This window comes from Salvelinus fontinalis, chromosome 18 (genome assembly GCF_029448725.1).
Source record: "Salvelinus fontinalis isolate EN_2023a chromosome 18, ASM2944872v1, whole genome shotgun sequence".
Classification (NCBI taxonomy): domain Eukaryota; kingdom Metazoa; phylum Chordata; class Actinopteri; order Salmoniformes; family Salmonidae; genus Salvelinus; species Salvelinus fontinalis.
In genome coordinates, this window is record NC_074682.1 from 7171538 (window position 1) to 7199414 (window position 27877).

At 42.0% G+C, this 27877-nt stretch overlaps 1 protein-coding gene across 2 annotated transcripts; it reads left to right on the forward strand.

Annotated features, from left to right (window-relative positions):
- The first annotated feature begins 6094 nt into the window (after positions 1–6094).
- LOC129814873 (SAM pointed domain-containing Ets transcription factor-like) lies at positions 6095–26971 on the forward strand. Of its 2 annotated transcripts, none has more exons than XM_055867995.1 (6): positions 6095–6392; positions 22129–22606; positions 24209–24406; positions 24792–24839; positions 25072–25206; positions 25321–26971. In XM_055867995.1, the coding sequence occupies exons 2-6, from the start codon at positions 22141–22143 to the stop codon at positions 25497–25499; spliced, it is 1026 nt and encodes a 341-aa protein (XP_055723970.1). In that variant the 5' UTR covers positions 6095–6392; positions 22129–22140; the 3' UTR covers positions 25500–26971. The 2 variants fall into 2 exon arrangements, with proteins under 2 accessions (XP_055723970.1, XP_055723969.1); XM_055867994.1 differs by lacking the exon at positions 6095–6392 and adding an exon at positions 20590–20977.
- The last annotated feature ends 906 nt before the right edge of the window (positions 26972–27877 follow it).

Consider the following 27877-nt stretch of genomic DNA (forward strand, 5'->3'; position numbering starts at 1 on the left):
TTCAGAATGCAGTCTTTTGACAGCATATACTAAAATGTATTTTCATTAGTCCCCTCGTTTGTTGATTGGCGTTTAGGCTGACAACAAAAAGCAAGCAGACAGACCTATAGTATGTTATAGCAGGGAAGTTTGGTAGGGTGACCTGATTTGTAACTATGAAAATAATTTTGTCAAACAGATTGTGAAACAAAAAGTGTACATTTGATTCTAGAGGGGGACAATGCATAGATTTTTCGGGGGGGTTAGGGTGTAGTGGCAGATTGAATTAATCTTGTCTTCAAGGGATTGTATATTTACTTTATTTAGTCTGATCAGTGGGACAATTATCATTCTTAACAATGGGCTAAAATATGGGGTAATTACTGTTGTTTGTTAGCAAGAACACTACTGTTATTCCCCACGCTTATTTTATTATTAGTGTAATCACAAATTTGAAATCTGATATGCATAATAGTGTCTTTTGAAAATGAACTATTTGAAGTTATGTGTTTTTGCAGCCATTCATGGACAGTTTTGAAAAAGTCTTACAAATATAATTTAAAAAATGTTTATATTGTGCACATGCTAGACAGAAGTGATAGGGGGAATTACTCATAAACTCATAAACCCATCATATTTTGTCTACATTACCAGTCAAAAGTTTGGGCACAGCTACTCATTCAAGGGTTTTTCTAGATTTTTACTATGTTCTACATTGTGTCCATTATGCCTGCAGAGCTGCCAACTCTCACGCATTGGCTGTGAGATGCATTTGACCCTCTTCTCTCTGTACACCTCTTACATCGCACACATTGAAAAAGCACTGCTTTGATGTTTTTGAATTCGTCCGTTGTATAGTCAGTGCGTTCACTTTTCACCTGTGCAGCAAATCATTTTGAAATTCGGAGCATCTGCACCTGCAATTCAACATCACAAGCGGAACCTCTATCTTTGTCATGTCTTGCCACAACACTGTGGACTGCTGCACTGTGAAGCCTGTGATTGGTCTAGTTATGTAAAGGATCAACTAGATTGGGCGCATTTTTTTTTTAACGCACCTCAAGATTAGAGTGGAGATGAATGGAGAGAGAAGACGTTCTCGCTGAGTTTTTAAAACGGTAAAAACTGTAAAAAGATAACACCGTAGCAGCATAGTTTACTGTACAATGTTGTCAACAAAATGAGGTTGCTGTTACTCCTATCCCTGATGCAGAAAGCAGTTTTTTGACAGCAGTTACTCAAGTGTATTTAATCCCCACTTGTATTAATCCCCTTGTTTGGTGATTGGTATTTAGGCTGTGACAACGAAAAGGCAGCAGACAGACTTACAGTATGTCTTAGCAGGGAAGTTTGGTAGGGTGACCTGATTTGTAACTATGGAAAATAATTTCAGATTTTGAATCCACATTTGTACATTTGATTCTAGACAGGGGACAATACGTTCATTTGGTTAGGGTATAGGGGAAGATGTCTATAATATTGCCTTCAGGAGATTTTGTTATCTATTTACTTTATTTAGTTTGAACAGAGGAACAACTCTCATTCTTAACAATGGGCTAAAATATAGGGTAGTTATGGTGCTTGGCAGCAAGCAAACTACTGTTATTCCCCACACTTATTTTATTATTACACTTCTTCCCAATTTTGCCGTTGTAATCACATATTTGAAATCTGATATGCCTAATTGTGTCTTTTGAAAATGAACTATACGAGGCTATGTATTTTTTTGCAGCCATTCGTGAACAGTTTTGGCAAATAAGCATTGGATATTAAATGCTCCAGGAATCAAACCATCTGCACATGCTAGGCAGAGATTGTAGGGGTACTCACAACTCATAAACACATCCTATTTTGTCTATGTAGAGTAAGATGATGGCAAGGATCTTTGACTAGTAGGCATAAACCACTTGAATATTGATATTCATTAGATTTTTGTTGAAGGTTGGGTGATTTTGCGATATTAGCCCTATTTTAAAGAGATAGTTTACCCAAAATACAAAATGTTTGCGTCCTTACCTTGAAAGTAGTGTATGAACAAGGAGACTGCAATCTATGATTTTGTTACTCACTGCCATCAACCATTAATATTACAATGTCCTGTGTGTCACATACAACTTTCTACCGGAGAACTGGGATCAATCCCTCCTTCCAACTGTTTCTAACGTTTGCCTCCTTTCATTACTGTCTGTGTAGTGTCAAATCACCTAAAAAAAAACATTTTTACTGTTGCATACTTTAAATGGAATCCCTCGAAACTCTAAAAGTAACAAAGTCGTTTAATTTTGAGTGTTCATTATTATGTTCAAAGCATATACACCTGAATTGATTTATTTTCCATCCTGGTCGATGGCCTAAGCCGTTTCAAAATACATAGAATTGCAGGAAATTTGATTTAAAACAGTAAAATGTTCCTGGAGGAGGACCCCTAATCCCCCGTCTAGCGGTTGTGCCAGGGGGCAATGAAATTCACATATCAAATCTCACTTCTGACTGACTGACAACCACATCAATTAAAGATGGATTCGCTGGTTTAACTGGTAGGGCTTTATCCATAACATAGCAGGATATATTGTTGGAACGTTATTAATAACTCCAACAATGTATTTACCATAAACATTCCCCAAATTAAGTTTTCATTCTTGTCAACACAGTTTAGGTGGCTAATTTGTTGCACCACATTTAGTCAAAGTGATTTGAGGACATAATCCCATTAATTTCACTCTATCAACTGATAGAAGATTGTCAATACCTATGCATATAAAACAAGTCAAGGAGCCAGAACAGTCCGTCAACCCATAACTGAATATATTATTCACGCCAAAAACACCTGCTCCAACTCTGAAAGTCACAGGAGGTTACAGTGTGGTAAATAACATCAAGGTATACGTTTGTAAATTGGAACTGTGACAACTTGATTCATTCTTAACTCTCCAAAATACTTGCCTCAACCATGAGAATGTTATTCTAAAGCAAAGTTTACTAAATGCTTTAAGAGCAACACCTTTTCTTCCCATGGTTCAAGTAACTGCCATGCAAATTTTTTCATATGGGATGTCGACAAATCCAAAAACAAACAGAAGAGAGTGATACATTTTTGCCACTCCGCTCAACTGAGATTCTTTTTTTTTTTAATGGCATTTGACTCATTGTGGTAAGTTGAATGAATGTGGTTACGGATTATTTGCCAATTTAAAGTGTAGCTGCAATGTGTGATATTTCATTATTTTTGCAGGCAAGTTCAGTCTGGATATACTGTATAGTATTCCAATACTAGTCATTCACACACTTAACTGCTTCATTATTCAATAAGCCACACACGCACACACGCACACATGCACACTCAAACACACACATGCGCGCACACACACACACACACACACACACACACACACACACACACACACACACACACACACACACACACACACACACACACACACACACACACACACACACACACACACACACACACACACACCAGCCTCGGGTCCATTATAACAGGTCCAGAGAGAGGAGGCCGTCTTTCATGATTTCTGTGATTATTGCAGATGTAAAATAGCAGGGTTAGTGTGGGTTTGTATTGGTGTGTTTGTTTAACAGTCAACACACGCCAGGATCAGTCTCTTTAAAGGCCCTGTGTCTATCCTGTGACTCAGCTAGCAGCACTCCCTCTCCCAATCTCACAATTACTCCATTCAAACACTGCATGCGTAATGATATCTAACTCACGCTCTTGTTATTTAAAAAAAAAACAGAAAATGAACTCTTACGGATTAAAAGGCGCAGTTGATTAGAGATCATTCACTAGATTTTTTATTTTGAGCTGTTTATCATCTGTGTCGATATGCGCAGTGTATATAGAATGGATACAAGCTTCATATACCAAACCCTTTCCACACAGGTTTTTTCACACATGAAACCAAATTATGTCATGTTACCCTATTGTTCCTTAAACACAAAAACCCCAGAGCTAAGGGAGCAGCATTGTGGCATTTTTTAACGTTCGGTAATCCTGATAACTATTAATTAAGGGTTTACAGTGCAAATACAAAGTTATGAATGGGGGGAAAAGCTATACTCTGCTATCATTTGGGGGGAGCATGCATATTGTCGTCATTCACTTTCTTTAGATTATAATTAGATTAGGGCCACCTCTTTTCTTCAGATCAGGCACCGTATTCATAAAGCGTCTCAGAGTAGGAGTGATGTTCTCGAATCAGGCCCCCCCTTGTCCGTGTTATCTTATTAATTATGGTTTAAAAGGTGAAACCGATACAAGAGCAGCACTCCTGCTCTGAGACACTTTATGAATACGGGTCCAGGTCCCAGGAGGAGTAGAAGAAGAAAAAGAAGAAGAATTTGTCTTTTTCTTTTTCCCCCCCCCAACACCTCCAATATACACAGTAGGCGGCACCTAAGATGTTGATGCCAGCAAGTGAAGGGAAGTAATAATTAATGTAGTGAAAATGACACACACAGTGAAAGGAAACAGGAGGCATCCTCAGTATCAGCACAAACAGCTTAATCCACTGAAGATTGAACAGTCATTAAAGTGATGCTCCAGAGCTTTTGCATAATTTCAGACAGTAGTTTTGAAAGTGGCGCTCACGAGCCAAAATGGCTCCCCGTTTTGTGGGTACTACGTCATCCAATTGTGTACTACGTCATCCATTTTGTATGATATGTTACGACCTGATTTTTTTGTTGCAATTCGTATGATATGATACTAATCCAATTCATACAATAGATTACACATTTTTTGTGCTTAAGATCCCAGACTGCATCTTTAAGGTATAGTGTTGCCTTTTCTCAGCGACACAGATCATTGCGACATGGGGCCGTGCATTATCATGCTGAAACATGGTGGCGCATGAATGGCACGACAATGGGCCTCAGGATCTCGTCAAGGTATCTCTGTGCATTTAAATTGCCACTGATAAAAGGCAATTGTGTTCGTTGTCCGTAGTTTATGCCTGCCCATACCATAACCCATGTCACGATGGGCGTACTGCGAAATTCTCTAAAACGACTTTGGAGGCGGCTTATAGTAGAGAAATTTACATTAAATTCTCTGGCAACAGCTCTGTTGGACATTCCTGCAGTCAGCATGCCAATTGCACACTCCCTCAAAACTTGAGACATCTGTGGCATTGTGTTGTGTGACAAAACTGCACATTTTAGAGTGGACTTTTATTGTCACAGCACAAGGTGCACCTGTGTACTGTTCATGCTGTTTAATCAGCTTATTGAAATGCCACACCTGTCCGGTGGATGTATTATCTTGGCAAAGGAGAAATGCTCACTAACAGGGGTAAAACACATATTAAAAGATCCCAGAAATGTTCCATACTCACAAAAAGCGTATTTCTCCCAAAACAATTGCACAAATTTCAGTGTGTCACATTTTTGGCACAGGTGTTGTTGTGTTACAAAGTGGGATAAAACATTTTTGCATAAATGTTGTGGCAAAATATTTTGAGAAATAAGCTTTTTGTACGTTTGGAACATTTCTGGGATATTTTATTTTGGCTAATGAAACATGGGCCTTTACATGTTGCGTTTATATTTTTATTCAGTGTAATATCTATGCTGAATTCATTTCCCAAGATGGTTGGACATGTGAAGTAAAGTACTAACTACATTCAAGTAAAGATGACAACTAGATTTTTTTTTTTACATCAAAATAACTATTTTCAAGTATCATTTTCTAACCACCTGAATCATTTTTCAAACTGCCGTACAGTCTATTTCCCCCATGAAATTTCACTTAACCTGTACAGAATCTTCCAGATTAAACAGGAAGCTGTCATGGACACTCAGACACCCATATACTTTGAACTAAGATCCGATGCCGTTGTTCTAACAGGGTTGAGAAATGACTTTGTGTTATGTGTGTTACACACACACACACACACACACACACACACACACACACACACACACACACACACACACACACACACACACACACACACACACACACACACACACACACACACACACACACACACACACACACACACACACAGACTGTGTGTGCTTAGGTAAACAAGGCTGCCCTAGTATAAATATGACCTACAGTCAATGGAACTGGAATTCCTTCACACACTCTCACTCTCCCTCTGTCACACCCACAGCAGGTACATTGTCACTGATAGCATTAGTTAGCCTTAGTGTGCTTTTGGGCTGCGCCTTTTAAGTCTGCGCCTTTTAAGATCCAGCAGAGACTAGTAGACAGCCTCAGGCCCCCAGGTAGAGGATTCTTCATCAGTCTTCTGGGTTACTTATAGGCCTGCTTTCCCAACCTGCTGTCTGCCTGCTCGTCTGCCTGGCGCATCTCCTGGCCCATCATAAAACACCAGACACCTGCAGACTGACAGAAGAGACTGGAATCTGAGCTAACTGGACTAGAGGTAATCATCACCACTAGTCTACCTTACACCTGTTGGGGTCCTGTATTGTCTACACTCAGCACCAGTCTCAGCCCTGCCTGAGACCACCCAGAGGCCAGCACACCTTGGCCCAGGTAAGGAGTCGGACAGGTAGTCAGGATGTACTTTTTGTGGAGTCTGTGTGTATGGGCGAAAAAGCCACAAAATTGTCTCCAAGGTGTGTTCTTATCAGTAATTTATCAGGTGCTGTTCGCTCTGCGTTGGTTTTAATTGAACGTTTCTGAAAGAAAATTACTTTTTAAGTTATCTTATGGGGTAAAGGTATATGGGGTTACATTTTATGAAGATGCAGCTCTTATGCTGATAAAATATTCGAATTTCCTGTCATACAGCGCGATGTGGTATTTCATTTTATTGTATTTAATTCAACATAAAGGTACTAGAGAATCTATATACCCCAACTGTGCAACATTGCACCTGTCTGAGTACTTCTGATGTTTGTCAATCAATTTCAAATCAAATTTCATTAGTCACATGCCCCGAATGCTTACTTATGAGCCCCTAACAACAATGCAGAGAGATAAAATAGAGATAAGAATAAGAAATAAAATTAACAAGTAATTAAAGAGCAGCAGTAAAATAACAATAGCGAGACTATATACAGGCTGTCACGCCCTGACCTTAGAGAGCCTTTTTATTTCTCTATTTGGTTAGGTCAGGGTGTGATTGGGGTGGGAATTCTAGGTTTTCTGTTTCTATGTTGGTGTGTTTCATTCCCAATCGGAGGCAGCTGTCTATCGTTGTCTCTGATTGGGAATCAGATATAAGTTGTTAGTTTCCGTTTGGGTTTTGTGGGATCTTGTCTTTGTTTGTTGCATGTTTTGCACTACAAAGCTTTACGTTCGTTCTTTTGTTTATTGTTTTTGGTGGAACATTAATAAAGAAAATGTACGCCTACTACGCTGCACCTTGGTCCGGTCATTCTACCAACGAGAGTCGTAACACTGGCGGGTACCTGTACAGAGTCAATGTGCGGGGGCACCGGTTAGTTGAGGTAATATGTACGTGTAGGTAGAGTTATTAAAGTGACTATGCATAGATGATAACAACAGAGAGTAGCAGCGGTGTAAAATAAGGGGAGGGGGGGCAATGCAAATAGTCTGGGTAGCCATTTGATTAGGTGTCCAGGAGTCTTATGGCCTGGGGGTAGAAGCTGTTTAGAAGCCTCTTGGACCTAGACTTGGCGCTCCGGTACCGCTTGCCGTGTGGTAGCAGAGAGAACAGTCTATGACTAGGGTGGCTGGAGTCTTTGACAATTTTTAGGGCCTTCCTCTGATACAACCTGGTATAGAGGTCCTGGATGGCAGGAATCTTGGCCCCAGTGATGTACTGGGACGTTCGCACTACCCTCTGTAGTGCCTTGCGGTCGGAGGCCGTGCAGTTGCCATAGAGGTTGTTGTCCTGGCACCACATGGCCAGGTCTCTGACCTCCTCCCTATAGGCTGTCTCGTCGTTGTCGGTGATCAGGCCTACCACTGTTGTGCCATCAGCAAACTTAATGATGGTGTTGGAGTCATGCCTGGCTGTGCAGTCATGAGTGAACAGGGAGTACAGGGCGTACAGGGAATAAAGGAAGGGACTGATCACAAATGTGACCACAGACCATTTATCTGCCAATTTATCTGCCATTACATGAAAGGTATCTTGCCAATTATAGATATTGAATAAATCCCTGAGGTAAAACGAGAAATATGGCATTATCCAAAATTCTCCCCTGGTGGATGACCAGAATGGCACAGGTGCCTGATGGATTTACAGTGCCTTCAGAATGTATTCACACCCCTTAACTCTTTCCACATTTTGTTGTGTTACAAAGTGGTATTAAAATAGATTATATTGGGATTTTTTTTTGTCAACGATCTACACAAAATACTTTAATGTCCAAGTGGAAGAGACATTCTAACATTTATAAAAAACACATGAAAAATAAAATACCAATGTATCTTGATTAGAGAAATATTCAACCCCCTGAGTCAATGCATTTTAGAATCACCTTTGGCAGCGATGACAGCTCATAAATCAAATCAAATTTTATTTGTCACATACACATGGTTAGCAGATGTTAATGCGAGTGTAGCGAAATGCTTGTGCTTCTAGTTCCCGACAATGCAGTAATAACCAACAAGTAATCTAACCTAACAATTCCACAACTACTAACTTATACACACAAGTGTAAAGGGATAAATAATATGTACATAAAGATATATGAATGAGTGATGGTACAGAACGGCATAGGCAAGATGCAGTAGATGGTATAGAGTACAGTATATACATATGAGATGAGTAATGTAGGGTATGTAAACATAAAGTGGCATAGTTTAAACTATATTGAAAAAACATACATTACGATGATATGGTCACATGTATCAAAAAAAATTTGAGCCGGAGATGTTAGCCGTTCGTTACGAAGGCAAAACAGAAGTCAATCCCACTTCCTTCAGAGTACCGGAAGTGGACGGTCACGTCAAAGAAATAGTTTTTTTTCCACCACAGAACAAGATGAGCACAAAAATGTATTCTCTGACATCCTCTTTACACCAATAGGAAGGCGTATAGAGTGTAAGTAGACTCCTAAGTGTCAAGACCATGTATAGGCATCAAGTTGAAAAGAGCATCGATTTCTGACATTTCACTTCCTGGTCAGGAAAAGTGCTGCAGAAGGACTTCTGTTTCACTCAGAGAAATAATTCCAACTGTTTTAGAAACTAGAAAGTGTTTTCTATCCAAAAAGAATAATAATATTCATATTGTACGAGCAAGATTTGAGTAGGAGGCCGTTTGAAATGGGCACGATTTCACTGGCTACTCAACACTTTGCCTTGCAGCCATTTAAAGTGGCTAGTGATACATGTATTACATAAAGATGGCAAGATGCAGTAGATGATATAGAGTACAGTATATACATATACATATGAGATGAGTAATGTAGGGTATGTAAACATTATATTAAGTGGCATTGTTTAAAGTGGCTAGTGGTACATTTTTACATAATTTCCATCAATTCCCATTATTAAAGTGGCTGGAGTTGAGTCAGTATGTTGGCAGCGGCCACTGAATGTTAGTGGTGGCTGTTTAACAGTCTGATGGCCTTGAGATAGAAGCTGTTTTTCAGTCTCTCGGTCCCTGCTTTGATGCACCTGTACTGACCTCGCCTTCTGGATGATAGCGGGGTGAACAGGCAGTGGCTTGGGTGGTTGTTGTCCTTGATGATCTTTATGGCCTTCCTGTGACATCGGGTGGTGTAGGTGTCCTGGAGGGCAGGTAGTTTGCCCCCGGTGATGCGTTGTGCAGACCTCACTACCCTCTGGAGAGCCTTACGGTTGTGGGCGGAGCAGTTGCCGTACCAGGCGGTGATACAGCCCGACAGGATGCTCTCGATTGTGCATCTGTAGAAGTCTGTGAGTGTTTTTGGTGACAAGCCGAATTTCTTCAGCCTCCTAAGGTTGAAGATGCGCTTTCAAGCAGACTTAAGTCCAAACTGTAAATCGGCCACCCAGGAACAACCACTGTCTCCGGTGTAGATTTGGCCTTGTGTTTTAGGTTATTGTCCTGCTGAAAGGTGAATTAATCTACCAGCAGACTGAACCAGGTTTTCCTCTCGGATTTTGCCTGTGCTTAGCTCCATTCCGTTTATTTTTTATCCTGAAAAACTCCCCAGTCCTTAACGATTTCAAGCATCCCCATAACATGATGCAGCCACCACTATGCTTGAAGATATGGAGAGTGGTACAGTAATCTGTTGTATTGGATTTGCACCAAATGTAACACTTTGTATTCAGGACAAAAAATGAATTGCTTTACCACATTGTTTGCAGTACTACTTTAGTGCCTTGTTGCAAACAGGTTAGGGAATATTTTTATTCTGTACCGACTTCCTTCTTTTCACTCTGTCAATTAGGTTAGTATTGTGAAGTAACTACATCCTCAGTTTTCTCCTATCCCAGCCATTACACTCTGTAACTGTTTTAAAGTCACAATTTGCATCATGGTGAAATCCCTGAGCGGTTTCCTTCCACTCCGGCAACTGAGTTAGGAAGGACACCTGTATCTTTGAAGTGACTGGGTGTATTGATACACGATCCAACGTGTAGTTAATGACTTCACTATGCTCAAAGGGATATTCAATGTTTTTTTTTTTTTTTTTACAAATGTTTTACCCATCTTCTTTTGCAAGGTATTGAAAAACCTCCCTGGTCTTTGGGGTTGAATCTGTGTTTGAAATTCACTGCTCGACCGAGGGACCTGACAGATAATTGTATGTGTGGGGTACAGAGATGGGGTAGTCATTCAAAAATCATGTTAAATGCCATTATTGCACACAGAGTGAGTCCATGCCACTTATTATGTGACTTCGTAAAACCTTTTCGGGATCAGTGTCCCTTCCATGGGATGGTTGAGCTAACGTAGGCTAATGCGATTAGCATGAGGTTGTAAGTATCAAGAACATTTCCCAGGACATAGACATAACTGATATTGGAAGAAAGCTTACATTCTTGTTAATCTAACTGTACTGTCCAATTTACAGTAGCTATTACAGTGAAAGAATACCATGCTATTGTTTTTTTTCCCCCCCACCTTTATTTAACCAGGTAGGCTAGTTGAGAACATAGCAGTTCGACACATACACAGAGTTACACAAAACATACAGTCAATACTACAGTAGAAAAAAAGAAAAGAAAAAGTCTATATACAGTGAGTGCAAATGAGGTAAGATAAGGGAGTTAAGGCAATAAATAGGCCATGGTGGCGAAGTAATTACACTATAGCAATTAATCATTTGAATGGTAGATGTGCAGAAGATGAATATGCAAGTAGAGATACTGGGGTGCAAAGGAGCAAGATAAATAAATAAATACAGTATGTGGATGAGGTAGTTGGATGGGCTGTTTACAGATGGGCTATGTACAGGTGCAGTGATCTGTGAGCTGCTCAGGCAGCTGGTCCTTAAAGCTAGTGAGGGAGAAATTAGTCTCCAGCTTCAGTGATTTTTGCAGTTTGTTCCAGTCATTGAAAACTGGAAGGAAAGGCGGCCAAAGGAGGAATTGGCTTTGGGGGTGACCAGTGAGATATACCTGCTGGAGGGCGTGCTACGAGTGGGTGCTGCTATGGTGACCAGTGAGCTGAGATAAGGCGGGGCTTTACCTAGCAGAGACTTGTAGATGACCTGGAGCCAGTGAGTTAGGCGACGGGTATGAAGCGAGGGCCAGCCAATGAGAGCGTACAGGTCGCAGTGGTGGGTAGAATATGGGGCTTTGGTAACAAAACGAATGGCACTGTGATAGACTGCATCCAATTTGTTGAGTAGAGTGTTGGAGGCTATTTTGTAAATGACATCGCCAAAGTCGAGGATCGGTAGGATGGTCAGTTTTATGAGGGTATGCTTGGCAGCATGAGTGAAGGATGCTTTGTTGCGAAATAGGAAGCTGATTCTAGATTTAGTTTTGGATAGGAGATGCTTAATGTGAGTCTGGAAGGAGAGTTTACAGTCTAACCAGACACCTAGGTATTTGTAGTTATCCACATATTCTAAGTCGGAGCCGTCCAGAGTAGTGATGGTGAACGGGCGGGCAGGTGCGGGTAGTGATCGGTTGAAGAGCATGCATTTAGTTTTACTTGCATTTAAGAGCAGTTGGAGGCCACGGAAGGAGAGTTGTATGGCATTGAAGCTCGTCTGGAGGTTATCTAACACAGTGTCCAAAGAAGTGCCAGAAGTATACAGAATCGTGTCGTCTGCATAGAGGTGGATCAGAGAATCACCAGCAGCAAGAGCGATATCATTGATGTATACAGAGAAGAGAGTCGGCCTGAGAATTGAATCTTGTGGCACCCCCATAGAGACTGCCAGAGGTTCGGACAAAAGGCCCTCCGATTTGACACACTGAACTCTATCAGAGAAGTAGTTGGCGATCCAGGCGAGGCAATCATTTGAGAAACCAAGGCTGTTGAGTCTGCAAATAAGAATGTGGTGATTGACAGAGTCAAAAGCCTGCACAGTAATGTCTCTTATCGATGACGGTTATGATATCATTTAGGATCTTGAGCGTGGCTGAGGTGCACCCATGACCAGCTCTGAAACCAGATTGCATAGCGGAGAAGGTACGGTGGGATTCGAAATGGTCGGGAATCTGTTTGTTAACTTGGCTTTCTTTTTCACTTCCTTGGCGTTTGAGAAGAGTAAACCGTTTTGAACATGAAAAGTTAATAATAAACAAATTAGGCACATTTGAGCAGTCTTGAGACAACATTTTGAACAGAAATGCAATGATTCATTGGATCAGTCTAAAAGTTTGCACATACACTGCTGCCATCTAGAGGTCAACATCTAAATTGCAGCTGGGCTGGAATAATACATTATGGCCTTTCTCTTGCATTTCAAAGATGATGGTACAAAAAAAAATACAAAATAACGTTTTTTTGTATTATCTTTTACCAGATCTATTGTGTTATATTCTCCTACATTCCTTTCACACTTCCACAAACATTAAAGTGTTTCCTTTCAAATGGTACCTAGAATATGCATATCCTTGCTTCAGGGCCTGAGTTGCAGGCAGGTCAATTTGGGTATGTCATTTTAGGCGAAAATTTAAAATAAGGGGCGGATCCTTAAGATTTTTTAAGCACATTTTTACTCCTTAATTATTCAGGCTTGCCGCAACAAAGGCGTTGAATACTTATTGACTCAAGATATTTCAGATGAAACATTTTTATAAACTTGTAAAAAAAATGTAGACAAAAGCATAATTCCACTTTGATATTATGTGGTAGTGTGTGTAGGCCAGTGACTAAAAAATCTAAATGTAATCAATTTTAAATTCAGGCTGAATACTTTCTGAAGGCACTGTACATTTTACAGAAAAGTAACAATGGTTTGGTTTGGCTGCTACCCAAACCATGACACCACAGCACTTGAGTATGTAACAACGGCCTCTTCAGAGATAGGACATATTAAGGGTACAGATGCTCAATAGCACTAGACACACAAAACGTGCGTGTGTAGTGCTGTAAGGATAATATTCTGTCAATATTGAGTGTTATGTGAGCATTTGGAAAAGGTCAAAAGTATGGTGTGCCGAGTAGCCTAATCGGACAAAACAAGTATCTTAACAGATATGGGCAATGATCTGAGTATTTTTAGTTATTAGCCTATCCGTGATTAGAAAAAAGTACGTTTCGGTTGCCAGACTCGGCGCAGATCTTTCAATGAAATGCAAGATGCTACGTGGTCTAAATAACTCAACTGGTTAGTTTGGCTGTCTGTAAATAGAAGGGCGGGCTGTACGTTGATCTAGCTGCTCTGATTGGATAGAGCAAAGCAGTATTTCTAGAATAATTCGCTTCATATTTTCACCTAACCACTTCTCCTTGCATGTTTCGGTCGGATCATTTCTTGATGCTTCCTGCTACTATGATAAATCAAATGGGTAGGACGTTTGCTCAAATTGTCAATGTGCATTGTACTGTATCTAACGAAAGCGGGGCGAGGGTACGGAGAAAAGATTAAACGTGGATGCGCACTCTGAATGAGTGACAGCAAATTGCTTTCTGCAAATTGAGGACAAAAACACACACACATACCCCTCCACGCGCTGCTCATAATCTGCAATCTGCAGTTTATTTCGCAGAGAGATTGGTATTTTGCCAACATCTATTTTAGGCATATTAAAACACTTGTGTGTTTTCCGATCACAAGTATCATCCGATCCGACTATTAACTGTCAATTACTAATAGTCATACGATTATGAATACCAGTATTTTCTGGTTGACACACCCCTATAGGTAACTGTAGCCAAACTCAAAAGGGTGTTCCTCTCTGAAGAACCTGGCCTGATGCCAATGCACCTGCATTACAGGTGAAAATGGTCCCATGTTACAACAACTGCAAAATAGCGTGGCACACAAAGAAACCGTTCACTAAGGTCATGTCTACACTTGACACTTACACACGACTTCCGCTATCAGAGTACGAAGAACGCATTGAAAAGACGGGTCTAGGCGCACAAAAGTCACTTTGTGGTCTGATTGTGTTCAGAGCTGGCTGACCACTTCATGAGGCTGTCAGGTATGCATTGTGTGCGGTTTTCTTCTCAGTCTGGACACAATGAGAAAGCACATGCAGTGGGTGATGTCATCAGCACTCCTCCCACTAGTCTGCAGAAGACGATGTTTTGGGACCAAAAGGCACATTTTCATTACAACAATGGAGGAAATAGGGTTCCTAGAATTGTTTGGCTAGAGTTATGCTAAACCGTTTGCAATCCCTTTAGCATTGCTTGCTACAGAGGTCAGCTGGCTAGTTTACATCTTTTAATTTAACCTTTAACTAGGCAAGTCAGTTAAGAACAAATTCTTATTTATAATGACAGCCTACACCAGGCAAACCCGGACGACGCTGGGTCAATTGTGCACCTCCCTATGGGACACCCAATCACAGCCAGTTGCCATACAGCCTGAATTCGAACCAGCGTTTCTATAGTGACGCCTTGATGCAGTGCTTTAGACCACTGCGCCACTCGGGATGCCAAGTTAGTTAGCTACAGTAGTTAGCTACTCCCTTCAGTTGTTGCGTTATTGTCATGTTTTGCCTATTCCACCATTTGTAGAATGCATACTGGCATTTGAATACACCGCGGAAAAGGGAATCCGGACATACTGTGGACACGGTAGACACATTTAAATGTAGGTGTTGTCGCATGACGCATTCGGAATTTCATGACCGGAACTCTATGTTCAGAATACTAAAGCTGCATGAACTGTCAAGTCTAGACACAGCCTAATTAATACCAACCCCTTGGAAACCAGGAAACAGAAAACAGCATCCATCATTGATACCCAGCAAAGTAGATTCAACCACTTTTGCTTATTGATTGATTCATACCAAGGGGCATAGTAACCCTTGAATGGTGAGGGGATCCTGAGCTTCTCATTAACATGCCGTCACCTGCAGTAAAGATATGTCACATGTGGGCCTACATGGCTCTGACCTCTATTGGACTTCCTGGTTAAATAACAAATGAGAGGTCTGAAAGTTTAAGGGGCTGTAATATTTTTCTCAGTAAGGCTACTTCCTTGTGAGAACAGTAGACGTTGCTGGGTATTATTGATCTTTCCAGCACTCTCATATTAAGCTAGTATCCTTATACTCCGTTTTCTTTCTCCATTTGTTGATTCCAGGGACATTACCAAGACTTGTCTTTCGGGGCTTTAGCCCGAATGATTTCGTGTCAGCCGCTAATCTTTTGCGCCGCTGCGATGGTGTAAAGTTGTGGTTATGTGAAACTCCCAAAGTCATATAACTGTTATAATCACCGGTGTAGTGCTGTCGGTAAACCGCGGAGGGATGTTCCACCACTTCTCAGAACGGTGTGATGTCTCACAAGATCACATAATGATTACTTAGTATTCTAAATCACAAACCGAATGTAATAGCATAGATAATGTTAGGCTACTGTTAGACGAAAAACATCACATCATTTCTCATGGCAATTTAGGACGATTGTGCTGAAATGTCTGAAAAATAAAACGACGTGAACTCAACAGCACGCACCATGGGCTTAATATGCCTTGATTGAAACCAAATACAGGTGTCTGTGTTTAACTCCATCTGATCTAAAATTATATTAAACTGTAGTTAGACTACCTAGCCTACGTCATTCAAGAAGATCGAAATGCATATTCCCATGAAACTGATTGGGATCAAATGGTTGGCATGCATGCAGAATGTACGTTTCACCCGTAAAACATGAATAATTATCGATCACGATTGACAGTGACGAAGGCCTAATTTAAAATAAGGTAGGACTAATTTGGTGTCTTAACATGGCATTTTCTTTTTTATGAATTGAGCCGCTTATGTGTATGCATAGGTAATCTTAGAATTTGGATGATATTATGCAATAGGCTACATGTTCCTACAAACTTTCATTCAGAAATGATGGCGAAATATGAATAGAAAATTGAGCTATGGTAGGTTCTCTAAAAAAATAGCACTACACCACTGGTTATAATAAATGTAAAGCAATTGCCGTGTGTGGTCAACTGACCAGTTCAGCACCGTTTTGATTGTGACAGCGTCACTGCGCAACTTTGAGACAAGCATGGGAACTGGTCTTGATAAATCAATCATTGTCCAATTTTCTTTTTTTCACTGAATCTAAATTTGGATATTGTTTTTACAATTAGGCTGGGAAATCTAAGTGAAGTTGATGTGAGTGCTCATGATCATTAATCTAGCAATTGAAAGCAATGACGATCTTCTCTACACACAACTTTCGGGCTTTAGCCTACTTTTGACCCTTTTGGCTATTCAAGCCATTTGACATCTTTTCTTATTAGCCTTATGGACACCGGAACTGTGCTACAGTGGTCAAACAAGTCATAAGGTCTACATAGTTTCTATAACAATATAGCTGAAACTACTATAAGCTTCATTGACTTATCCTACTGAATTTATTATCTTGTAATTGTAGGCTACTCGCTGATCAGATTATTTTAATATGATTGTAACAGTAGGCCTACCTATGCAATAACCTCATATGGGGTTACTGGCCACAATCCATGGAAGAACACATAGCTACAGGAAGAGGTGCTGGAAGGGCTGCAGATACATTGAAATACATTTGCCAAATTATATAATGACTCCTGTCTGTACAGAAATAAATGAAATAATTAAAAAATATTACACCAGAGAGCATAATTTATCCACAGAGGATCAATAGCTTCTTAAAAAAATTGCTGTGAATTGTATTTTGTCACATCACCAGCTCATAGGCCTACAGTCAGGAATCCGGCAATTAGGCAGTCCGCGGACAAATATCAGCTGATTGTTGAGTTGTGGCTGCCAATATGGCTGTCAATGAACAGCAGGCGGCAGCTAGAATGTATTTTGCAATATTTCATAATACAATTGCGGGAAAAATCTACTTGGATAAGATAGTGCCACTGGAAAGTTGGTGGACTATAATTTCTACCTCATATTGTAGGCCTACAATCTGTGTATCCATTATTTTCATTGGCCTATGCTATTGGTTGCAATTAAGACATGGGCTGTTCAGTTTATTTATCTCAGTATGTCAATGTCAGAGTATCTTGTCATTTTGGTCAATTGTGTGGTATTAAAAAAATATACTTGTAATGTCTCCAGTTATGTAAAATGGCGTAGAATTGCAGGGAATGTAAGCCCCTGGTCTTCAGGGCTGTGCCCCGAAAGTTATGAAACTCTGGTGATTGCCTGGATGGTTCTAAGTTTCTCATGAAAAATAATAACAAAGAATCACTGAGGCTCGTCTAAGGCATAGATTCTATCAGATCACGCTTTAACCGGCGATAGCTGACATCCGCATAGTTGATGTTTTGTAGGTGTAACTACATCGGAGCTGTCAAATCGGTGCACCTGTGTTAGAAGTTCATAACGAGAAAGTGTAGGCTATATAGAAATAATTACGCTCAGGGCCTCCCGAGTGGCGGAGCGATCTAAAGCACTGCATCGCAGTGTTGCAGCACCACTACAGCCTGGGGTTCGATCCCAGGCTCTGTTACAACCGGCTGTGACCGGGAGTCCCATAGGGTGGTGCATAATTGGCCCAGCTTCGTCCTGGTTTTGGGAGGGTTTGGTCAGGGGGGGCTTTATTTGGCTCATCGTGCTCTAGTGACTCCTTGTGGCGAGCTGGGCGCCTGCAGGCTGACTCCGGTCGACAGTTGAATGGTGTTTCCTCCGACACATTGGTGTGGCTGGTTTCCGGGTTAAGCGGGCGGGTGTTAAGAAGCGCCGCTTGGCGGGTCATGTTTCGGGGGATGCATTACTCGACCTTCGCCATCTCCCGAGCCTGTTGGGAAGTTGCAGCGATGAGACGAGATCATAATTGGATCGCAATTGGATATCACAAAATTGGGGAGAAAAAGGGGATACAAAAAAAATATTTCCATCAGCCTAATGGAGGTGTAGATAATCCTACATCTCAGTTTAGTGTCGCGTTCAAACTTTGAACTTGTAAACAAGGCTGCATGGGATTTCTCATAATGCGACTCCGTGCAGCCAATGGCAATGCTCGCTTTAGGTATAATGCCAGGAGCCTCTTGTGGATTCGACAGCTGTCGCATCCGCTGTGCGGATGTCGACTAAAGCGGATCTGATTGAATAGAGCCCCAAATCTCTCTTTAAACCATACACACACAGCAAACAGTCACACCTGACTATATATACTTCTTTAACTCCAAAATCAAACAAGGGAGCCCTTTCTTTGAAAGTGCACATGGAGAGGACTCAACAAGTGAAATCTGGTGACTGTTGTGTCTCCCTATATCTATTACTGATGCACTATTTTGTTTCAAGAGTTGTTTTAAAGAAGATATAGCAGTTAGGGCATTCAGCTCCTGTTCCTGAAGAAATCTGTAGCACCTATGTTACCCCTTGGCAGTGTTATCAGAAAGCACAGCATTGATTTTCACTGCTACGCAGACGATACACAACTTTACATTTCTTTGTCACCAGAGGATTTTAGCTCCACGGATCAGTTATTAGACTGTATTAGTTATTTAAATACGTGGATGGCTCACAACTTCCTCCAGCTAAATCAAGACAAGACCGATGTACTTATTGTTGGAGCCAAAGCACAGAGAGGGAATCTAGCCACCCATTTTAATTCACGGGCAATAAAAATAAAACACCAGGTAAAAAAACCAAGGTGTTATTTTAGATTCTGAACACAATTTTGAATCACACATTAGGAATGTAACCAAAATAGCATTTTACCACCTGAGGAACATTGCCATGCTGCCGTTTCATTTCTCAGTCTGACACAGAGAGACTCATCCATGCTTTTATTACAAGCAGGCTTGATACAGAGAATGTCAAAAATATAAGAAAGATAAATAAAAAGTGGTTAAATGGTTACCAGGGAGGATGGCTGCCTTCATGGCTATGGTTCATCTGACTGTGTGTCTAAGGCCTGGCTAGCAAATGGAGCGAAGCCTAATTCTCCTGAAATGAATATCACCGTCTTGGCCGGACTCATTTAGAGATCAGTCAGGCCCTTAATCCTTCCCCCGGGGAGCATGTTTGTGCCTCTTTCTCCCGTCCCCTCCCCTTTTTGAAAAAGCTAATATGGCTAAATTTGCCGGGCTAATGGGCTTAGCGCAAGCTGTTACAGAGGAGAGTGGACACACAGCAGGCTGGCCGGTACATCGCCTGGCGCTTTTTAATCTGACTCCTGATGAAGAGAAGAGACATTGGGTTATCCCCAGACCCTTAGCGGGAAATTGGGAGATAAAAGGAGGAATGGGGAGGGGGATAGACTGGGGGTTTGGAGATGTGGAGAATAGAGAGGGAGAGAGGGAGAGAGGGAGAGGAGAGGATAACTTAATTTCCTTTAGGGTTAATAGGACTGGTACAGTCTGTCAACTGTGTTCCCGCAAGGATCATTGTGGTAAAGTAGCCTTATCCTCACCCCAAGGAATATTCCATGTCTGATCAGTTCAATCAGTTTCTTAGTTTCTTTGAAAAACAACCATATAACAAGTGGAACAATTAATCAACATAAATATAGATGGTTTGGATTGCGGTTGCTGGGTGTGGTACAATAGTGTTATAGCTGTTTTATGAATACAGTGGCTTACAGTCTCTCTGGGCAAACAAGCCATGTCTCTCCTTGAACATGTGCTGTGCGATAGCAGGCGTCTTTTACCACGGCACAACTACTGATAACCCCTGTCTCTATGACAGCTACGTTTCTTCCCATCTACCACCTGTGGCAGCAGGTAGCCAGGTACACTGTGAACCATAAGTGAGGTCATCCTGAGATTACACTGGTCAGTGGTACAGCTGACAACCTTTGATGTTGACTTAGGATGCCACTCTGATGCCAGTCGTATGGCAGCTGTGTGGGAAGTTTCTAAGGCAAGGCGTTTTTCCTGTTCAGGTCACATGGTGAGGAATAACCTTGGGCTGCTTTACATGAGGCAGGGCGAAACCATTGAAACCAGAGTGTACGTAAACAGAGTGAATTGACACAAGAAGTACAAATTCCTCCAGATTCTTCTGGAACTGTTCCTGAGCAGACAACAACACGGGCCCGCCGTCATACTACATTTTGAGGTGTAGTTGTCCTCCTCCACATTATCTCTCTTTCATTTGATTAAAAATTCCAGCTGACAGTGGAGCCAGAGGGCTGCGGAGACGGCACCTTGAAAGGAAAAGGCAGGCGGTCGTACCGCTTTAGGCCTCAATACAAGTCACCTACCCCCAAGTCACCACCCATTCTGGGCCACTGACCCACAAGTAAGAGACTCAGTGCAATCCATTTTGCCCCATGCCTGCCCTGCTGGTTCTGTGCTCTCTCTAAAGGGTCATTCCCCCCGTGTCTTCACTTGACTCAGGACACATTTAAAGAGCCTCTGCAAACATGCTCTCACCTCAGTTTCTGTTCTGTTCGCTGTGCATCACTCTGGAGGAGTCACACCCGCAGTCCCTCTGATGGACTTTCTTAACGTTTTGAAACTGTTGCACGTTTAGCAGCCGGAGCTTTGGGCGCAAAGGTATAGTTTCTTGAAGGTACTGTGATTTTGATTTACTGCAAGAACGTCATCTACTGTATAGTGTCTAAAAAAAATTATACTTCTAAGTCGAATTTCACTAATTCCAAGAGGTTATTACAATTTGGCTATCAGGATGTTCATGTAGGTCACTGGTTACACTTTCTTTACAGGGTTTTCAGTGAAATAATTATTCATGTTTTCCGGTCTTACATCAAACTGAATTGGATATATGAAAGAGAACTAGAGCGTGATTCTGCTGATTCCCACACAAATGAAGACACACTTGTTTACTCTGGGTCAACAAGTTGGCTATAGGAAGTTGTCAGATAATTATTGACATAGCGCACAGGTGTTGCAGGATCATACCAAGTTTGATGACAAACTGCTGGTTTTCATTATTCCGTCATGAACTGTATGAGTGTGGTCAATGCCCTGTATCTCCACTAGTGGTGGAAAAAGTACTCAATTGTCATACTTGAGTAAAAGTATAAATACCTTAATAGAAAATGACTCAAGTAAAAGTGAAAGTCACCCAGTAAAATACTACTTGAGTAAAAGTAAAAAAGTATTTGGTTTTAAATATATTTAGGTATCAACAGTAAATGGACTTGCTCAAATGTACATAAGTATCAAAAGTAAAAGTATAAATAATTTCAAGTTCCTTATATTAAGCAAACCAGACGGCACAATTAAAAAAAATAAGATTTTTATTGACGGATAGCCAGGGGAACACTCCATCACTCAGACATAATTTTCTAACAAAGCATTTGTGTTTACCTAGTCCACCAGATCAGAGGCAGTAGAGATGACCAGGGATGTTCTCTTGATAAGTGTGTGAATTGGACCGTTTCCTGTCGAAATCTAACGAGTACTTTTGGGTGTAAGGGAAAATGTATGGAGTAAAAAGTAATTTTCTTTAGGAATGTAGTGAAGTAAAAGTAAAAGTTGCTAAAAATATGAATAGTAAAGTGAAGTACAGATACCCAAAAACGCTACTTAAGTAGTACTTGAAAATATTTTTACTTAAGTACTTTACACCACTGATCTCCACACACACAATATATTAACATATCAAATAGGAAATACTGTTGGTACTATCACATTCTTGACATTGGTAAATCTTTATGACTATTGTAAACTAAATATCCATTCTTCTTCCCTCACAAGGAGGCAGCAGCCATGTCGAGTCCAGGGGAGAGTATATCATCAGAGGGCAGCAGCCCATTGTTTCCGTCCCGCCTAGGTCTGCCTGAAAGCCCAATGGGAGACAGGACAGGTGCAGAGGCTGGTATGGCCTGGGAGATGGAGGACACCAAGCCCTGCATGGAGGCTCTTGAGCATCGCGGCCTTCCAGGCCTCCACCTGTCCTGCTTCGACATGCTCTTCACAGAGGACTCCACCTGGCTGGTGAAGGTGACCGAGGCCTCCTCGGGTCAGGCTTGTCCCGTGCCTCTCCCCATAACCAGGTCCGAGCACCGTGAGGAGCCAGAGCAGTGCCCCGTCATCGACAGCCAGGCCCTGGGGCTCTCCCCGGGGCTGGAGGGCCAGGAGGAGGAGCGATCCCTGGAGCAGGTCCAGAGCATGGTGGTCGGGGAGGTGCTGAAGGACATCGAGACGGCCTGCAAGCTGCTCAACATCATCCCAGGTAGGTACTGCTACAGTAGTAAACGGCCACTCTCGTGCTAGAATTAGTAGAGTTAGTAGAATAGACATTCCTGTTTAAAGATATGTTTTGTGGTGGGTACCGATTCTATGTAGGATTAATTGATCCCTGTCACATCAGTGTTCTGTGCATTTCATATTTTGGAAAGGGAAAGGGGGATACCTAGTCAGTTGTACAACTGAATGCGTTCAACTGAAACGTGTCTTCCTCTGAATCAGATAGGTGCGGGGGGGGGGGGGGGGGGGGGGCTGCCGTAATTGGCATCCACGTCTTCGTCGCCCGGGGAACAGTACAAATCATGACAAAAATAAATAAATTAACCAGTCAGAACTAGCCAATGGCAATGCAGATTATACAGTAAGCAACCAATCGATTAAACACAGGATATGACATCATGGAACACCCTGCTTCTTCGCTTCTAGAAAAACTGCCTTGCTCAGGGGCAGAAGGACAGATTTTTACCTTGTCAGCATGAGGATTCGATCCAGCAACCTTTCGGTTACTGGCCCAATGCGCTAACCACTAGGCTTGATGAGCCATAGTCAGTGGACTGAGGGACTTGACACTTTTTACTAATTCTTCATCTATGGCTGCCACTACTGCATGATCCTGTCTCCCTTTCATGAGCATGAAAAACACCAGAGCCATTCATTCTAGCCTATTCATGCATACTGTCCAATCAGGTATTGACACAAGGTATTGATATATTGATTCAGAGCAGACACATCTGCAGAATCCGCCTGCCGCTAGAGGATAATTGAGATGGATGACAGCTCTTAATGATGAACTATGTCTCCCTGACGCAAGTCATGCTTGTTTGTTCCAGGATCTGTATAATCCCAACCTTTGCATGTGTTTAACAAATACCCAAACAGGACCTAGTGGGAATGACGATACTGCTTGCCTGCCAACAGCCGTGTACACAGTGCATGGGTGAGGTCTGTTCAACTGGCAAAGCAAACAGCAGGTCAAGGGCATACAGTACTGTGTGTACTATAAGATGTCTTCCGTCAGTCACACCCTTTCATCACAGAGACCCTACTTCTTCTCCTCCTGCTGCTACCGCTGTATCCAAAATGTGGTCTCGTGGTGCGTTTCAACTGATGAAAATGATTGTAGAGTACACAACAGAACAGTACCCCACCTTATGCAAACCACCATTCTCCCTAGGCCACGCCTGCGATTAGAGTTCACCCAGAACGAAGCTCGCTGAGAAAAGACAAGGCAAATAAAGACTTTATGGTGAAGACAGTAATTGGCCTCTGATTGACAGCATTTGATTGCACTCTGTATGTGTGTGTGTGTGTGTGTGTGTGTGCGTGTGTGTGTGTGTGTGACCAGAGATAAACCGATTCTGCAGTATGGGGACCACACACATCTAGGGTCTCCACTGTGTTCATGGTTGTTTTGGTAACCCTCTATCCTGAATAGACCCATCCCTATTGCAGGCCAACATACATGCAGTTGACATTTACCGTAAATGTTACTGCTAGTTTGCTAATCATTTGTTCAACATCAATAGATGTATAGGGGACTATCCAAAATAGAGTGTTAATTGCTACCGTTCTTATCTGTTATCCCCAGACCCCATAGAGTGGAGCTCGGGGAACGTCCAGAAGTGGTTGTTGTGGACAGAGCACCTGTATAGACTGCCTCAGGCCGGCAAGGCCTTTCAGGAGCTCACTGGGAAAGACCTGTGTGCCATGAGTGAAGAGGACTTCAGGCAGAGGTCCCCTCAGTGTGGAGACACCCTGCACGCCCACCTGGACATCTGGAAGTCAGGTGTGTTATAATAGCTGTATGACTGGCAGGGCCATAGCCTTTTGGGGGCCCTAAGCTTATATCCATGTTAATATGATATATGAGTGAGAATGACTAACAAAATCAATTGGGGCCCCCTGAAGGTCAGGTCCCCTAAAAACATGCTCTGCGTGCCTGGTCGGTATTCAGCCATGATTATTACAAATGTTTTTTGCGGGGGCCCTAAGCGACCACTTTTGTCGCTTATGCCTGGGGCTGGCCTTGATGACTGGTTTAGACAGACATTCTGCACATACTGTAGTTTACTACTGTTTTCTCCTCAGGATAATGAAGCTTTTATCATTCCGTTCAAACAATACAACAATACATCTCTCTCTCTTTCTCTCCCTTCTTTCCCTCTCTACAGCTGCCTGGATGAAAGAGAGGTGTTCCGTTGGAGACAGCAAAATCACAGGTAGGTTTAGCCTCTTCTTTGTTAGCTTTGTTAGGAAAGAAAGTGACATGAATCTCATTTCTCGAGGGCCAGAGTGTTCTTGGCCCTTGGGAAGGAGTAGTGGCAGTTGTGTGGGTTCATAGCTCCTAGGAAGAAGACCAGAGGGTCATGTATAGTGCAGCTCTGTTAGAAAATATGTGTGTGGGGGGGGGGGGGGTGCGCATGAGTGTTCATAGCTCATCCCTCTGTGCAGGCGGAGAGGAGCTGTGGTTGGAGGCAGACTCGTCATGCTCAGGCCAGCCCATCCACCTGTGGCAGTTCCTCAGAGAGCTGCTCCTCAAGCCCCACACCTACGGACGCTGTATCCGCTGGCTCAACAAGGAGAAAGGTGAGCAGGACAGGCTGTGTGACCGCTAAGAACTGATGGGATGAGTTCAGAAGAATGACAATTTGATGCCGTGATAAAGTAATCCATATCTAATCTCACTCTGCTGTCTGTCAGGTATTTTCAAAATCGAGGACTCTGCTCACGTGGCAAGACTCTGGGGACTGAGGAAGAACCGTCCAGCGATGAACTACGACAAACTGAGCCGCTCCATACGGCAGTACTACAAGAAGGGCATCATCCGCAAGCCTGATGTCTCCCAGAGACTGGTCTATCAGTTTGTCCACCCAGTATGAGGGGACGGAGGAGGACAGAGGTCTCCAAAGAAAGGGCCACACGATCACACCTTGCATTTGTACATTACACCAACACCAAGCTGAGAAGGGGTGAAACTAACAAGCATGCACTGACCAACCCCTGTAAGTACACATAGCCTTTGCCAGCTATTGCCAGTAAGTGTCAGCAGTCAAAGCTGGCAAATAATTTTTTCGCTTTTTTTAATGCAGAGAAGAAACTTGAGACTAAAATGAAAGTGCTTTTTCTCTGGGGCTGACTCCTCATAAAAACCACCAAACAACAAAGAAAGAAAAAAAACAACTTTGAACTGCCTTTTTCATTTGCACGATCTGCCTGTCCTTTTTCCCTATTATATCATTGAATCAATAACCCGTATCTTAAAACACCGGAAGACAACATTTGATTGGCATCAAACACAAGGAAGAGAAATTCCCATTGCCCACAGTTATACCTTTTAACATGATGTACCTGCTGTGTCCCTGTGTGTAGGACGAAGAACAGTCTGCGTCCGCTTGTTTATCAGAGCCTGTTTCTACTCATTCCTCTGGGAATGTGGTTAGGAGTTTTGCTTCAGCTAGGGTTCAGCTCTGGCTCTGGCTGTCATCCAGAGAGGCAAACAGCTCACTCTTTTTTTTTCATTTTTCACATGGCACACTTCGGGAACTCTCCCGAAAGGCTTTTACAAAAGAGTATTTCGCTGAACCTGAATGGGAGTGCAGCAACAACCCCCTCATAATAAACTCATATAGTCAAAGTCGGTAACTGACTGGTAAAAGCCGTTGGTTTTCCACCCTGCCATAGAAAACATCTAGAAAGCACCAGACCACTGTATATTACCATATTATATGTCATATGTTCTGCACCTTTTGCTTGCGTCTAATTGTAATATCATTTTTGATTTGAAATGTAACCAAAAAATATAGAAAGGAATATCTACATCATAAAACTGTATCCTTCACCATCTTCACCATTGCAATACAGGTTCAATTCTTGAAAACCAGCAGCATTACTAATCTCATAATTGATCATTACCAGTTCTGTCGAATTCTATGAAGTATACAATAAAAAATGTGGGTTCCTCGAGGGGTTTTTGGTAAGGGTGCTGGTTCTATGTGGAACCACACTGACCCAAAGAACCCTTTGAGCCCTTCAATGGTTCTTTGAGGTTCAAAAAATGTAAACATAGCAGCAGCAGCTCATTCAACATTTTGGGACTTGGCTTGCTCACAGCTCTTTCTGTGCAACCCTGAGTGAGTGTCCTTCCAGGTGATCTAATCTGTTGTGTTACGCTGTTACATGTTATGTATGACTATGGTCAGTGACAGTGTCTTGTGAAAGACTCAAGTATGGCCTTGTGTCAATTGAGAATGGTTGACTAAGTCAGTAGTTCTCAATTCTCACCTCAGGGACCCCCAGCCGTTCCAGAGCTCCCACACCTGATTTAACTTGTTAATAAACACAATAATACAAACGATTGCATTTTAACAGTATATTATGGCTTTTAAACCAGAATAAAAACCCATGTATGGTTCTACAAAGAACCATTGAGATTGAGAAAGGTTCTTTATAGAACCAGTCTCCATGAAGGTTCTATATCGAAACCATAAAAAAAGGGTTCTATATTTCCCCATAAAGGGATGTAACCATAGCGGAACCCTTTTTTGGTGGTATATAGAACCTTTTTTTTTTATGGTTCTTTATAAAACATTAGGAACGGGTTCTTTACAGCACCATACAGGCTCCATTTAGAACTTTATGAGCATGGTTCTTTACAGAAAAAAAGTTCCGTACATAAACGGGTTGGCCGACAACTTCAGGAAAATGACGAGTGCGCATCGATGAGGTAGATGGCCGTGTGGTGTTATGATTCGGAACAGTCAGCTAGCAACAATGACAAGACGCTGCCACGTGGGGAATCATAGGTGGCTGACTTCAGCTCGTGTCGTGTTGTCCCCATTCATTATTACGATCTCAAGTGAACTCTTATCCAAGTTACAGTATCTGCTTGACCTTGGTGCCTTGCATAGTTCCAGCTAACTGGATATATTCGTCTGAGCATACAATCCAGGCTAAACTAAAGCCTCATTCACACCTTGTGCTATCTAACGTGAGGCTCTCATCATCTGATCAAGATGATTCAATCACTATCTGATTAAGGTCTGTTAAATCTGCAAATGGTAATAAAATGTATCTCTTATACAGGGGCACAACTTTGGTTTTAGAAGTGGGGGTGGGGGGGGGGGGGGGTGCATAACCTGATGGGGGGTCTGGAGGTCATCCCTCAGAATTTATGGGCATATAAAGCTCATTTACTGCATTTCTACAAAATCTAATATGACCTATTTGGGGTCACTTAAATGGAAAATAAGAATAGAAT